The following is a 17125-nucleotide window of genomic DNA, read 5'->3' as shown; positions in this document are numbered from 1 at the left end:
GCGCGGAGGCGCGCCTTCGGCGCGCCTCCTTCCGCTGCGTTCGCAACAACATGACAATAAACCATGTCAACTAACAACAAATGCTACAGTATGTCATTTCCATCACCAACTGACTACCCTTCTGCATAATATACCACATTCTCTCAACTCTCAATCATATACCCTCTATTCAAAACAACACCTTCATTGCTCACTATGTACAACAATATAACACAACACTGCACACACTATCTGCACACGCCCAAAGGAAGTGGAGGGGTGTGTCCTCCTGATGGGGGGGGGGTTGGGGGGGTGATAATCATCATCTGTCTGCCACAACCTCTGTCACTTTATCCAGATCCATGGTCTTATTAGGACGATAAGTCTGGTTTAATTAACGATAATATTAGGATTTAAGAGCTGAAACCATGATGTTCCATATTTCAGGTTTCCTGGTTTCCATTCTTGCTCTCACAGGTGAGTGCTCTTATATTCCTATTATATCATATCTCTGCTGTCAGGCAGAAACCAGCTATGACCAAAATATTAACCTTTCAGGAAATGTTTTTAAAACAACACAATCATGTCTCATCAAAGCTGGTATGGTGACTTTATACATTGTCAGATGCTTGAATGTGTCTTTATATTATCATCACTTTACCCACATACATTATATAATATTAGTGTGTGTGTGTGTGTGTGTGTGTGTGTGTGTGTGTGTGTGTGTGTGTGTGTGTGTGTGTGTGTGTGTGTGTGTGTGTGTGTGTGTGTGTGTGTGTGTGTGTGTGTGTGTGTGTGTGTGTGTGTTGTGTGTGTGTGTGTGTGTGTGAGAGGAGGGAGACAAATGAGAGAGAGAGAGAGATGAGAGAGAGAGAGGAGAGAGAGGAGAGAGAGAGAGAGAGAGGGGAGAGAGAGAGAGAGAGAGAGAGAGAGAGAGAGAGAGAGAGAGAGAGAGAGAGAGAGAGAGAGAGAGAGAGAGAGAGAGAGAGAAGAGAGAGAGAGAGGAGAGAGAGAGAGAGAGAGAGAGAGAGAGAGAGAGAGAGAGAGAGAGAGAGAGAGAGAGAGAGAGAGAGACAGACAGATATGAGAGAGAGAGAGAGAGAGAGAGAGAGAGAGAGAGAGAGAGAGAGAGAGGGAGAGACATCAATCTCATATATTTAAGGATGTAAGGGTTGGCATTTGTAAAGAATGATGCCGTGCAACAGTATGACTCACTGAAAGAGGTTTCATGTCTCAATGTGATTTATCAGCTGAAGGTTACAACAGTGTTAGTCCAAACTTGATGAACAGAATTCCACTCAGCCAGTCAGTGTTTAATTAAGGCTGATTGGCCTTAATTGAACCACATGAACCCTGACATTTGGGCATGTGATGTTGGTCCAACGTCCAAGGCTCCAGAAATAAGACAAAAGCAGTTTTGGGATGGGGGTCTGCGAAGAAATACAATAATTTGACATGTTGAGGACTGTTTAAACAATAATAAAATCAAATATCAAAAGATTTACTACACTTTAAAAGCAAGCCCAAAAACCCGCAACAACCAATATTTACAAGCAACTTTACAGGAAAAACAAGCCCAAAGTCGCTTATAATAAGCGGACATGGCAACCCACAGATCAGCTGCGCACACTACAGCGTTTTCAATCATTGGTGCGTCACCGTCTAAAGGCAAAATAAAAAGTGAGAACGCAACGACACTTTGACGTTTTCACTAGAGAGCGTCGTCATCTAAACGTGGCCTCAGTTTACAGGACCTGTTCAAAACAACACCTTCATTGTTCACTATGTACAACAATATAACACAACACTGCAGTAACCACACACACTATCTGCACACGCCCAAAGGAAGTGGAGGGGTGTGTCCTCCTGATGGGGGGGGGGGTGATAATCATCATCTGTCTGCCACAACCTCTGTCACTTTATCCAGATCCATGGTCTTATTAGGACGATAAGTCTGGGTTTAATTAATGATATTACGATTTAAGAGCTGAAACCATGATGTTCCATATTTCAGGTTTCCTGGTTTCCATTCTTGCTCTCACAGGTGAGTGCTCTTATATTCCTATTATATCATATCTCTGCTGTCAGGCAGAAACCAGCTATGACCAAAATATTAACCTTTCAGGAAATGTTTTTAAAACAACACAATCATGTCTCATCAAAGCTGGTATGGTGACTTTATACATTGTCAGATACTTGAATGTGTCTTTATATTATCATCACTTTACCCACATAAATTATATTATCATCACTTTACCCACATACATTATATAATATTAGTGTGTGTGTGTGTGTGTGTGTGTGTGTGTGTGTGTGTGTGTGTGTGTGTGTGTGTGTGTGTGTGTGTGTGTGTGTGTGTGTGTGTGTGTGTGTGTGTGTGTGTGTGTGTGTGTGTGTGTGTGTGTGTGGAGAGAGACGGATGAGAGAGAGAGAGAGATCTGCAGAGGACAGACAGGTGACCAACAGTCAATAGACGTTTGTTTGTTGTTCCACCTCCAGGTAGCGAGGTTGCACGTCCAGGTAGCGAGGTTCCACCTCCGTCCAACGTCAAAGTGATCTGTAACAACTTCAGCACCATGGTCTACTGGAGCTACAGCAAGCAGCTTCCACACACCAGCTTCACGTTAAACTTCTCTAGATCATCTGATGGGTAACTGTTCATTAACTGTTGATTATTATCATAAGGTCTTCACGTTAAACTTCTCTAGATCATCTGCAGGGTAACTGTTCATTATTATCATGAGATCTTCACATTAAACATCTCTGGTTCATCTAAAGGGTAACTGTTCTTTTTTATTATCATGAGATCTTCTATATCCCAGTCATTTCACTACATGCAGTAGACCCGAGACCTCCAGACATATGCAGTGATACAATCATATTTCAGCTTCATGCTGTCAAATACTGTAAAAGATGATGTACTTGAGACCTGACTAAAAGATGTTAGAACCATTATAAGAACCAGGTATAGTAAGAAATACCAAAGTTAAACAGCAGATCAATCATGACAAGAAAAGGTAACTTGGGCGATATTAAAACAAATCTCAATGCGATCCTAATATTGTGATATACGATATTGCTATTATTGCAACAAAATAAGAAATAAGAGATAAAATATGGTATAAAATGGGGGTCCATGGCATAACAAACTGAGGGTCCTTGACATTCAGAAGTTTGAGAATCACTGCTTTAAATGATACAGTATGTTTAATATAAATCATACATTTTTATTTGTATGAGTGACATTGTGTATTGTGTATTGTATATTTATACAGGTATTCCTTTGTTTCAATTGTATTTATTGTTGTGTTTGTTCAAGGCACTTTGTGTTTGTAACTGATGAGCTTCAGTACAACCTCACCTGGTTGGTGTGGGCATCTGCACAACATTCCATGGACCTCCATTCTGTGAAGATATCAGCCAAACAGGGCGAACGTCAGTCCCAAACGGTGGAGAAGTCCTTCACATTCAACGATTACATTACGGCTGATGTACAATGTAAGTAATATGATGTAATACACTACAGTAACGTGCTTATTTATGAGGCTGTCACTCATACCTCGGTCACGCAAAATGGACCGTTAGAAATAGCTGGCTGAGCGTTTTATAATTTACAATGTAGGCATTTATGACACAATCTTTATCCAGAGTGATTTACAATAAACAAGGTAAACGCATACATAGAATACAGAGAGACAGTGTAGTGTCTCAGTAAACTATAGGATCATAGAATACAGAGAGACAGTGTAGTGTCTCAGTAAACTATAGGATCAAAGAATACAGAGAGACAGTGTAGTGTCTCAGTAAACTATAGGATCATAGAATACAGAGAGACAGTGTAGTGTCTCAGTAAACTATAGGATCATAGAATACAGAGAGAAAGTGTAGTGTCTCAGTAAACTATAGGATCATAGAATACAGAGAGACAGTGTAGTGTCTCAGTAAACTATAGGATCATAGAATACAGAGACAGTGTAGTGTCTCAGTAAACTATAGGATCATAGAATACAGAGAGACATTGTAGTGTCTCAGTAAACTATAGGATCATAGAATACAGAGACAGTGTAGTGTCTCAGTAAACTATAGGATCATAGAATACAGAGACAGTGTAGTGTCGTCAGTAAACTATAGGATCATAGAATACAGAGACAGTGTAGTGTGTCAGTAAACTATAGGATCATAGAATACAGAGATACAGTATAGTGTCTCAGTAAACTATAGGATCATAGAATACAGAGAGACAGTATAGTGTCTCAGTAATCTATAGGATCATAGAATACATAGAGACAGTGTAGTGTCTCAGTAAACTATAGGATCATAGAATACAGAGAGACAGTGTAGTGTCTCAGTAAACTATAGGATAATAGAATACAGACAGAGACAGTGTAGTGTCTCAGTAAACTATAGGATCATAATACAGAGAGACAGTGTAGTGTCTCAGTAAACTATAGGATCATAGAATACAGAGAGACAGTGTAGTGTCTCAGTAAACTATAGGATCATAGAATACAGAGACAGTGTAGTGTCTCAGTAAACTATGGGATCATAGAATACAGAGAGAGTGTAGTGTCTCAGTAAACTATAGGATCATAGAATACAGAGACAGTGTAGTGTCGTCAGTAAACTATAGGATCATAGAATACAGAGACAGTGTAGTGTGTCAGTAAACTATAGGATCATAGAATACAGAGATACAGTATAGTGTCTCAGTAAACTATAGGATCATAGAATACAGAGAGACAGTATAGTGTCTCAGTAATCTATAGGATCATAGAATACATAGAGACAGTGTAGTGTCTCAGTAAACTATAGGATCATAGAATACAGAGAGACAGTGTAGTGTCTCAGTAAACTATAGGATAATAGAATACAGACAGAGACAGTGTAGTGTCTCAGTAAACTATAGGATCATAATACAGAGAGACAGTGTAGTGTCTCAGTAAACTATAGGATCATAGAATACAGAGAGACAGTGTAGTGTCTCAGTAAACTATAGGATCATAGAATACAGAGACAGTGTAGTGTCTCAGTAAACTATGGGATCATAGAATACAGAGAGACAGTGTAGTGTCTCAGTAAACTATAGGATCATAGAATACAGAGAGACAGTGTAGTGTCTCATTAAACTATAGGATCATAGAATACAGAGAGACAGTGTAGTGTCTCAGTAAACTATAGGATCATAAAATACAGAGAGACAGTGTAGCGTCTCAGTAAACTATAGGATCATAGAATACAGAGACAGTGTAGTGTCTCAGTAAACTATAGGATCATAGAATACAGAGAGACAGTGTAGTGTCTCAGTAAATATAGGATCATAGAATACAGAGATAGTGTAGTGTCTCAGTAAACTATAGGATCATAGAATACAGAGAGACAGTGTAGTGTCTCAGTAAACTATAGGATCATAGAATACAGAGAGACAGTGTAGTGTCTCAGTAAACTATAGGATCATAGAATACAGAGAGACAGTGTAGTGTCTCAGTAAACTATAGGATCATAGAATACAGAGAGAAAGTGTAGTGTCTCAGTAAACTATAGGATCATAGAATACAGAGAGACAGTGTAGTGTCTCAGTAAACTATAGGATCATAGAATACAGAGACAGTGTAGTGTCTCAGTAAACTATAGGATCATAGAATACAGAGAGACATTGTAGTGTCTCAGTAAACTATAGGATCATAGAATACAGAGACAGTGTAGTGTCTCAGTAAACTATAGGATCATAGAATACAGAGACAGTGTAGTGTCGTCAGTAAACTATAGGATCATAGAATACAGAGACAGTGTAGTGTGTCAGTAAACTATAGGATCATAGAATACAGAGATACAGTATAGTGTCTCAGTAAACTATAGGATCATAGAATACAGAGAGACAGTATAGTGTCTCAGTAATCTATAGGATCATAGAATACATAGAGACAGTGTAGTGTCTCAGTAAACTATAGGATCATAGAATACAGAGAGACAGTGTAGTGTCTCAGTAAACTATAGGATAATAGAATACAGACAGAGACAGTGTAGTGTCTCAGTAAACTATAGGATCATAATACAGAGAGACAGTGTAGTGTCTCAGTAAACTATAGGATCATAGAATACAGAGAGACAGTGTAGTGTCTCAGTAAACTATAGGATCATAGAATACAGAGACAGTGTAGTGTCTCAGTAAACTATGGGATCATAGAATACAGAGAGACAGTGTAGTGTCTCAGTAAACTATAGGATCATAGAATACAGAGAGACAGTGTAGTGTCTCATTAAACTATAGGATCATAGAATACAGAGAGACAGTGTAGTGTCTCAGTAAACTATAGGATCATAAAATACAGAGAGACAGTGTAGCGTCTCAGTAAACTATAGGATCATAGAATACAGAGACAGTGTAGTGTCTCAGTAAACTATAGGATCATAGAATACAGAGAGACAGTGTAGTGTCTCAGTAAATATAGGATCATAGAATACAGAGATAGTGTAGTGTCTCAGTAAACTATAGGATCATAGAATACAGAGACAGTGTAGTGTCGTCAGTAAACTATAGGATCATAGAATACAGAGACAGTGTAGTGTGTCAGTAAACTATAGGATCATAGAATACAGAGATACAGTATAGTGTCTCAGTAAACTATAGGATCATAGAATACAGAGAGACAGTATAGTGTCTCAGTAATCTATAGGATCATAGAATACATAGAGACAGTGTAGTGTCTCAGTAAACTATAGGATCATAGAATACAGAGAGACAGTGTAGTGTCTCAGTAAACTATAGGATAATAGAATACAGACAGAGACAGTGTAGTGTCTCAGTAAACTATAGGATCATAATACAGAGAGACAGTGTAGTGTCTCAGTAAACTATAGGATCATAGAATACAGAGAGACAGTGTAGTGTCTCAGTAAACTATAGGATCATAGAATACAGAGACAGTGTAGTGTCTCAGTAAACTATGGGATCATAGAATACAGAGAGACAGTGTAGTGTCTCAGTAAACTATAGGATCATAGAATACAGAGAGACAGTGTAGTGTCTCATTAAACTATAGGATCATAGAATACAGAGAGACAGTGTAGTGTCTCAGTAAACTATAGGATCATAAAATACAGAGAGACAGTGTAGCGTCTCAGTAAACTATAGGATCATAGAATACAGAGACAGTGTAGTGTCTCAGTAAACTATAGGATCATAGAATACAGAGAGACAGTGTAGTGTCTCAGTAAATATAGGATCATAGAATACAGAGATAGTGTAGTGTCTCAGTAAACTATAGGATCATAGAATACAGAGAGACAGTGTAGTGTCTCAGTAAACTATAGGATCATAGAATACAGAGAGACAGTGTAGTGTCTCAGTAAACTATAGGATCATAGAATACAGAGAGACAGTGTAGTGTCTCAGTAAACTATAGGATCATAGAATACAGAGAGAAAGTGTAGTGTCTCAGTAAACTATAGGATCATAGAATACAGAGAGACAGTGTAGTGTCTCAGTAAACTATAGGATCATAGAATACAGAGACAGTGTAGTGTCTCAGTAAACTATAGGATCATAGAATACAGAGAGACATTGTAGTGTCTCAGTAAACTATAGGATCATAGAATACAGAGACAGTGTAGTGTCTCAGTAAACTATAGGATCATAGAATACAGAGACAGTGTAGTGTCGTCAGTAAACTATAGGATCATAGAATACAGAGACAGTGTAGTGTGTCAGTAAACTATAGGATCATAGAATACAGAGATACAGTATAGTGTCTCAGTAAACTATAGGATCATAGAATACAGAGAGACAGTATAGTGTCTCAGTAATCTATAGGATCATAGAATACATAGAGACAGTGTAGTGTCTCAGTAAACTATAGGATCATAGAATACAGAGAGACAGTGTAGTGTCTCAGTAAACTATAGGATAATAGAATACAGACAGAGACAGTGTAGTGTCTCAGTAAACTATAGGATCATAATACAGAGAGACAGTGTAGTGTCTCAGTAAACTATAGGATCATAGAATACAGAGAGACAGTGTAGTGTCTCAGTAAACTATAGGATCATAGAATACAGAGACAGTGTAGTGTCTCAGTAAACTATGGGATCATAGAATACAGAGAGACAGTGTAGTGTCTCAGTAAACTATAGGATCATAGAATACAGAGAGACAGTGTAGTGTCTCATTAAACTATAGGATCATAGAATACAGAGAGACAGTGTAGTGTCTCAGTAAACTATAGGATCATAAAATACAGAGAGACAGTGTAGCGTCTCAGTAAACTATAGGATCATAGAATACAGAGACAGTGTAGTGTCTCAGTAAACTATAGGATCATAGAATACAGAGAGACAGTGTAGTGTCTCAGTAAATATAGGATCATAGAATACAGAGATAGTGTAGTGTCTCAGTAAACTATAGGATCATAGAATACAGAGAGACAGTGTAGTGTGTCAGTAAACTATAGGATCATAGAATACAGAGAGACAGTGTAGTGTCTCAGTAAACTATAGGATCATAGAATACAGAGAGACATTGTGTTTTAAAAAAACAGTAATTGTGCCCATTGCCAAGAAAAAACCTGTTACCTGTCTCAACGATTATCGACCTGTTGCTTTGACTTCTGTTCTCATGAAATGTCTGGAGAAAATGGTCATTTGTTATATCAAGAGCATCATTCCTGCTAGCATTGATCCATTTCAGTTTGCTTATTGTTCAAATAGATCTGTGGACGACGCAATCTCTCTTGCTTTACACACTGCCCTGGTACACCTTGAAAAGAAAAACTCATATGTCAGGCTACTGTTCATAGACTATAGTTCCGCATTCAACACTATTGTACCATCTAAATTAGTGTTGAAACTCAGTGGCCTTGGTGTGGGCAGCTCCATCTGTAATTGGCTATTTGATTTTCTGACAGGCAGGCCCCAGTGTGTACGCATAGGAGAGAGATGCTCATCCACAATTCTCACCAGAACCGGTGCGCCCCAAGGCTGCTGCCTCAGTCCTCTGTTATACAGTTTGTTTACGTTCGATTGTGTCGCCAGATGTGAGAATAACAGCATAATTAAATTTGCGGATGATACCACAGTGATCGGTTTAATAACCAACGGTGATGAGAGGGCCTATAGGAGGGAGATAGAAGATCTAACTCTATGGTGCGATAACAACAACCTCTCACTTAACACCAATAAGACCAAAGAAATCATTGTAGACTTTAGGAAGTCCAAAGGTATCCACACCCCCATTTCCATCAAAGGGTCATCTGTCGACATAGTTGATAACTTTAAATTCCTGGGCATACACATCACAGACACATTCACATGGTCATTCAACACCGAGTACATCCTCAAGAAGGCGCAGCAGCGACTGTACTTTCTGAGGCGCCTTAAAAAATTTGGCTTAAGTACAAAAGGACTAGTGAACTTTTATCGTTGCATAATTGAAAGTGTCTTAACTGGCTGTATCACAGTGTGGTACGGTAACACGACCGCTCAGGACTGCAACAGGTTGCAGAGGACCATTAAAACAGCAGCTAAAATCATCGGCAGCACAGAACTACCCAGTCTCCACAACATCTACACCACTCGCTGTATGAAAAAAGCCCACAACATCATTAAAGACACCAGCCACCCCGCAAATACCCTGTTTAGACTACTTCCTTCCAAAAAACGCTACCAGAGCATCTATTCTCGCACCACCCGTCTCAGTAACAGTTTCTTCCCTCAGGCAGTCAGGCTGTTGAACAGCTGACCTTGTTTTGCACTGTATGGTCATTCACTTGCACTTTATTTTGTATTTTGTGTTTGTCTTTTCTTTGCACTATAGATGTTGTTTATGTGTATATAATGACTGAGAATGCTCTGAGCAAAACAAATTTCATTGTATTTATACTTGTATTTATACATATGACAAATAAACCTGAACTGAACTGAACTGAACAGTGTAGTGTCTCAGTAAACTATAGGATCATAGAATACAGAGAGACAGTGTAGTGTCTCAGTAAACTATAGGATCATAGAATACAGAGAGACAGTGTAGTGTCTCAGTAAACTATAGGATCATAGAATACAGAGAGACAATGTAGTGTCTCAGTAAACTAGGATCACAGGTAAACAATAAACCTAGCATCAGTCTAAATAACATTTTTACCTTCGCATAAGACTGCATGGTCGTCAAGACTAAGTCAAGTGCTACAGTCTGAGGTGGAGTCTGAAGTCTCTTTTGAAACAGACTGTAATGATTCCTACCTGAACAGTTGAATTTCAATGACATTTGATTGCAGGTTACTTGGACCTCCCTCCACTGAGTCTCTCTGTGAAGGACTTGAAGGCCTCAGTGAATGTTGTCAACCCCCTTCACGTCTATGAAGAACTAAAGCTCCTCAACAGTCCTCTGGTTGAGATCACTGTTCACCTGTTGAATGTTACCCATAAACACAGAGAGGTAACGTCTTGTTTTCTTCCTGTTGACAGATAACATGCTATTGGATGGATGCTTTTAATCCAAAAGGTCTCATGGTTCCATCAGTGAATACATTGTCAGTATAGCAGTCCAATGACAGCACAATTAACACAAGGGAGGGAACATATGTGATTTTTTGGGGGGTATTAATGCAATACTAATCTATGACTGTCTTTAGTTATTAAAACATGATACTAACCAGTCTGTATGGTAGAGTTTAATATAAAGGTGGTTGTAGTTTGTCTCCCTGCTCTTCTATTGAGAAATCTAGATCATGTGGTCAGGTAGGACACCTATTGGTTGACAAGAAGTATTGCATGAAACTTAAACAGAAATAAATGATTTATCGTCAGTTACAGCTTATAGCTATCTGGGGGATACTTATTTAATATTTATTGTCTGACATTCAGTCGTTATATAAAGTATAAATTAGATACTTTAGATATGAGAACGCTTAGTGCAAAAGATAATTCGTCTTTTTTATGTCCAATGTTTTTGTATTTAAGTTCAAAAGGTTGATATAAGTAAATGCATTTGAAATTAAATAAAATGTTACTTTTCAGGATTCCAATTAAAAAGTAGCAAAATAAAAATCAGGATTCCAATTCAAAAGTAGCAAAAATAGCAGATCTACAAGCTCAAAACGCGTCTTGTGTGACATAGAATGGCGAAGTACAGCATTCATTTACGGAAAAAATAAAATACGGAGATAAGAGGTGTCTGCCCAACAGCATAATATGTAATGTTGTCCTCTGGAGTGAGTGTGGAAATATAGTGGCCCTCTGCATCATCAAAGTTGCATCACCTCTGGTCTACACACTAGTCTCGCGTGGCCAGACTGTTGCCTCCCACAATTTTCAAATGTTCAAATGTCCGGTACAGTCTGGGACTCGGAAGCTCTTATCATAATTCAAATATAAAGTGGATCTGAAGCCTCCTCCCCACTTCCGTTTGGTCTTTACAGTCGCAAAAATGTATCCTAATATGAATCAAAATCATCTAAGCATAATATAGCTTTATGCTAAGCAGAAATGGAAATAAAAACATTAAATGTAAAGATATTTTAAAATACATTTTCGTGAACGGAAGTGCCAGTTTCCTCTCTCGGATTTCGGGAGGTGTAGTTCCAGACTCTATATAGCATTCAGGAGGTGTAGTTCCAGACTATATAACATTCAGGAGGTGTAGTTCTAGACTCTATATAGCATTCAGGAGGTGTAGTTCTAGACTCTATATAACATTCAGGAGGTGTAGTTCTAGACTCTATATAACATTCAGGAGGTGTAGTTCTAGACTCTATATAACATTCAGGAGGTGTAGTTCTAGACTCTATATAACATTCAGGAGGTGTAGTTCTAGACTCTATATAACATTCAGGAGGTGTAGTTCCAGACTCTATGTAACATTCAGGAGGTGTAGTTCTAGACTCTATATAGCATTCAGAGGTTTAGTTCCAGACTCTATATAGCATTCAGGAGGTGTAGTTCCAGACTCTATATAACATTCAGGAGGTGTAGTTCCAGACTCTATATAGTATTCAGGAGGTGTAGTTCCAGACTCTAAACATTCAAGAGGTGTAGTTCCAGACTCTATATAGCATTCAGGAGGTGTAGTTCCAGACTCTATGTAACATTCAGGAGGTGTAGTTCCAGACTCTATGTAACATTCAGGAGGTGTAGTTCCAGACTCTATATAACATTCAGGAGGTGTAGTTCTAGACTCTATATAGCATTCAGAGGTTTAGTTCCAGACTCTATATAGCATTCAGGAGGTGTAGTTCCAGACTCTATATAACATTCAGGAGGTGTAGTTCCAGACTCTATATAGCATTCAGGAGGTGTAGTTCCAGACTCTAAACATTCAAGAGGTGTAGTTCCAGACTCTATATAGCATTCAGGAGGTGTAGTTCTAGACTCTATATAACATTACATTACAGTCATTTAGCAGACGCTTTTATCTGCTTTTATCCGCTTTTATCCAAACGTTCAGGAGGTGTAGTTCTAGACTCTATATAGCATTCAGGAGGTATAGTTCCAGACTCTACTGTATGTAACATTCAGGAGGTGTAGTTCCAGACTCTATATAGCATTCAGGAGGTGTAGTTCCAGACTCTATATAGCATTAAGGAGGTGTAGTTCCAGACTCTATGTAACATTCAGGAGGTGTAGTTCCAGACTCTATATAGCATTCAGGAGGTGTAGTTCCAGACTCTATGTAACATTCAAGAGGTGTAGTTCCAGACTCTATATAGCATTCAGGAGGTGTAGTTCTAGACTCTATATAACATTACATTACAGTCATTTAGCAGACGCTTTTATCTGCTTTTATCCGCTTTTATCCAAACGTTCAGGAGGTGTAGTTCTAGACTCTATATAGCATTCAGGAGGTATAGTTCCAGACTCTATGTAACATTCAGGAGGTGTAGTTCCAGACTCTATATAGCATTCAGGAGGTGTAGTTCCAGACTCTATGTAACATTCAGGAGGTGTAGTTCCAGACTCTATATAGCATTCAGGAGGTGTAGTTCTAGACTCTATATAACATTACATTACATTACATTACAGTCATTTAGCAGACGCTTTTATCCGCGTTTATCCGCTTTTATCCAAACATTCAGGAGGTGTAGTTCTAGACTCTATATAGCATTCAGGAGGTGTAGTTCCAGACTCTATATGTAGTTCCAGACTCTATATAGCATTCAGGAGGTGTAGTTCCAGACTCTATATAACATTCAGGAGGTGTAGTTCCAGATAACATTCAGGAGGTGTAGTTCCAGACTCTATATAACATTCAGGAGGTGTAGTTCCAGACTCTATATAGCATTCAGGAGGGGTAGTTCCAGACTCTATATAACATTCAGGAGGTGTAGTTCCAGACTCTATATAGCATTCAGGAGGTGTAGTCCCAGACTCTATATAGCATTCGAGGTGTAGTTCCAGACTCTACATAACATTCAGGAGGTGTAGTTCCAGACTCTATATAACATTCAGGAGGTGTAGTTCCAGACTCTATATAACATTCAGGAGGTGTAGTTACAGACTATATATAACATTCAGGAGATGTAGTTCCACACTCTATATAACATTCAGGAGGTTTAGTTCCAGACTCTATATAACATTCAGGAGGTGTAGTTCCAGACTCTATATAACATTCAGGAGGTGACGTGTAGTTCCAGACTCTATATAGCATTCAGAGATTGTGGGATAGTTGTCTGGCTACGCGAGACTACCTACACATCAAAAACAAAGATGATTCTCTCTGAACAATAATTTAATTAGTATCCACTTCCACTTCCTCCCAGATGAAGAACGGCTGGACTATTATCGATGACAACAAGCAGTACACATCTGAGTTCTGTTTCCCAGAGGACCAGCAGAAGTACTGCATCGAGCTGGAAGGACGCGTGTTTAACAACAGACACCGTGTTCTGTTCAGAAACACTGGTCCTGTCTGTGCCGTACCTGCTGAAGGTACAGTACCGTTAGTCTCCACCAGGAGGCCCTCATAATAATAGTGACGTGTGCTGTTAGAAACGGTCCCTTAGAAATAGTTATACGTGTTGGTGAGGGTAGCTTGGTTTAAAACTTTTTGATATAAAGCTCTTTGAAACAAATCTTTTGGGGTTTTGCCGTCTCTTTTTGGGACAATTGTCAGCAGCTTTCCAAAACTATTGAAATACATTTTAGTATACAAGAAAAGCAGAAGTGTACAGATAGTGTTTATATGTACAGTAGGTCTATGTCAGAGGTCCACTCTGTACAGATAGTGTTTATATGTACAGTAAGTCTATGTCAGAGGTCCACTCTGTACAGGTCATTATAGGAGTCATTAGGAGTCAGCAGGAGTCAGCAGGAGTCCGGAGGCGCATGAACATTTTGACTGAATTTAATTTAGGTTCTGATCATAATAGGATCATATGGTGTCTTTCTGTTACAGGGAACAGTCGAATGCATGCAGCAATATTAGTGGGAGGAGCTGTCATTGGTGGAGGTAAGATCAGTTCTGTTCTGCTATTGGTTTGTTTTAGGAGTGCCAGATCGGACAATGATTCGGGGGCACAGAGCTACAGCCCAAGCCGTTACATAACACTGTGGTAGGCCTACTGTTGATGTGAATGTAACTATTTAAGTCACTGACCCGCTACATAACACTGTGGTACTGTTGATGTATGTAACTATTTAAGTCACTGACCCGCTACATAACACAGTGGTACTGTTGATGTGAATGACTGAGTGAACTGGATGAATGGGTCTGCAGTGTGACTGCATCTTAGTTTCATCTCATCATCTTCTGTGAAGTGCCTCAGAATGTCTATGAGGAGCTGTGAGCTGCTAACCACTTGATTAAGTTCAAGTTCAACGTTTCTCCGTGTCTCTCTTTCTATTCTCTCTCTTCTCTCTCTGGTCTCTCTCTCTTACAGTGGTTGCTGTGGTTGATCTCTCTCTATATCTCTCTCTCTCTCTCTCTCTCTCTCTCTCTCTCTCTCTCTCTCTCTCTCTCTCTCTCTCTCTCTCTCTCTCTCTCTCTCTCTCTCTTACAGTGGTTGCCTTGGTTGATCTCTCGCTCTCTCTCTTACAGTGTGTGCTGTGGTTGATCTCTCTCTCTCTCTCTCTCTCTCTCTCTCTCTCTCTCTCTCTGTTACAGTGGGTGCTTTGGCTGCATCTCCTTTGGTCCTGGCAGGACTCGGGTTCACTTCCGCAGGAATCACCGCCGGCACAGTCGCTTCAAGTATGATGTCATCATGGGCCATAGCCAATGGGGGAGGAGTGTTGGCAGGAAGTCTGGTGGCCTTCCTTCAATCAGCAGGTAGCTGAGGGGAATCGAACCTGTGGTGTACTGAGTAATTCAAACCCAAAATAACTTTTCCCCTATCAGTCACTGAATGAACAATCTAAAAACAAAGACATATTTCTATTAATTCACTTGTATTCACAGTTATTGTAAAGAATAACAATGGCTTCTCATTGGTCTAAGTTTGCTACAAAACCTAACCATAACCCATAGGGCAAAGATTATGCACTGTTTCACTCTCACAGTGCATTGCTCAGCTGTCCTACTGTCTGTCTGTCTGTCTGTCTGTCTGTCTGTCTGTCTGTCTGTCTGTCTCTCTCTCAGATGTCCTAACTGTCTGTCTCTCTTCAGGTGTAGTGGGTTCGGCGGCTTGGTCGGCCGTGATGGGCGTACTTGGAACAGGATTTGGAACAGGATTGGGCGGCACTGCAGGTGCACTGGTGGACTGGTGGTATTCAAGCTCCCTGGACTGCAGAGCATTATCCAAGCCATAGAAGCCTGGAGGGCAAATCTGGTATTGCAAGACCTCCACATTTAGGACACTACTGCATGCTTCTATCGTCTGAAATGCTAGTGCGCTCTGCTGCTCTGTTGGCTCCTACGTTGGAGCCAATCCCGGAAGTACAGGTACTTCCAGGAAGTACAGGTACTTCCAGGAAGTACAGGTACTTCCGAGGTGCACTCTTTTATAGCATACAACTAGGGCTGGGACTCCATTAAAAATAATACTCTAATTCATTAGAGGCTTTGTAATTAAACCTTGTTGTTGGGAATTTTAATCTGAATGTTTGAGGGAAAAAATACCTTAAGCCTTAATGGCAAGAAAGAGGACAAAGAACTTTCTTTTACCAAGCAATTAGACTTTTGAAGGACAGAATAATGTCTCTGATACAGACTTACAGTGTACTCTATCATGTGATGTTTAGGTTTTATACTGTAGAGTTTAAAACAATTCAGTTTATCACGTGTGATGCTGTTATTGTTGTATTTAGTGTCTTTGTTATAGACATTTGTGGAAGAGTCAATGTGTTGATGTAAACAACAAATGTGTAAAATAGTGAGCAGCCTTTTCAGGTGGGAGGGGCTTTGAGCTGAGTTTGAGGACGTTACTGACAACAGTTGAACTCAGACTCTGGATTGTTGAAGGTGGATCAGCTCAGCAGCGTCTCCTCTGCAGATGAAGGTAAAATGTCTCTTTGACTTCATCTGGATTCAATGTAATGTTTGATGATGATGAGTAATGTATGTGGTAGAATTGTGGCATGACTAAAATGAAATGAAATGAGTGGCTCCAATGATTGTTGTACATGTATTAGTAGGCCTACAGGACAATGTGATGAGGGATAAATCATAAATCATAAATCATTGTGGTCACCACCACCATTGTGGTGGACATTCTCTCAAAATTAGATGTTTGCCACGGTCATACAAAATAAGTGGTCCATAATATTACCAGAAACCATAGGCAGAGAATGGGGAAGGCTAATAGTTTATTTGGATACAGGATAGGTGGGCACTATGGACATCTGGGCACCTCCTTGTAAAATTGGCTATTATGTCCAAAATGTAAAAAACATTTATATTTGTTCTTACAGGTATGCAAAGTATACATGATGTGAACATGCACGGTACATCATTATAATAATATTAATATTCATATAAATATTCATATTAATATTAATAATACTAAGTAATGTAAAGTATGCATGACGTGAACATTATGCGGGCCAAAATCCTTGATTATGTGATGGAACATGCAAAATATGCGTGAACTAGAAAAAAAAGCATTTTGATTTTAATAAAGGTGATTTTCCTACACCCTATGGCCTCTGCTATGGTATTGGTTCTAAGTGGGGTTCGGGGGAAATTGTTTAAACATTTAGAATCCTTGAAACATTATAACAACACAAC

General features: G+C 39.3%; 1 protein-coding gene across 1 annotated transcript; it reads left to right on the top strand.

Annotated features, from left to right (window-relative positions):
• Positions 1-407: 407 nt before the first annotated feature.
• Positions 408-15708, top strand: LOC308095679 (interferon gamma receptor 1-like; the record flags this gene model as incomplete). Its single annotated transcript, XM_080442723.1, has 9 exons — positions 408-456; positions 1994-2023; positions 2479-2629; positions 3299-3477; positions 10245-10405; positions 13725-13893; positions 14360-14413; positions 15068-15229; positions 15566-15708. 9 exons carry the CDS (start codon positions 408-410, stop codon positions 15706-15708), a joined length of 1098 nt encoding a protein of 365 aa, XP_080298849.1.
• Between the last annotated feature and the right edge of the window lie 1417 nt (positions 15709-17125).

This window comes from Gymnoscopelus braueri (assembly GCF_963280865.1).
Source record: "Gymnoscopelus braueri genome assembly, chromosome: 11".
Lineage (NCBI taxonomy): Eukaryota > Metazoa > Chordata > Actinopteri > Myctophiformes > Myctophidae > Gymnoscopelus > Gymnoscopelus braueri.
This window is presented reverse-complemented; position numbering and strand designations above follow the sequence as displayed.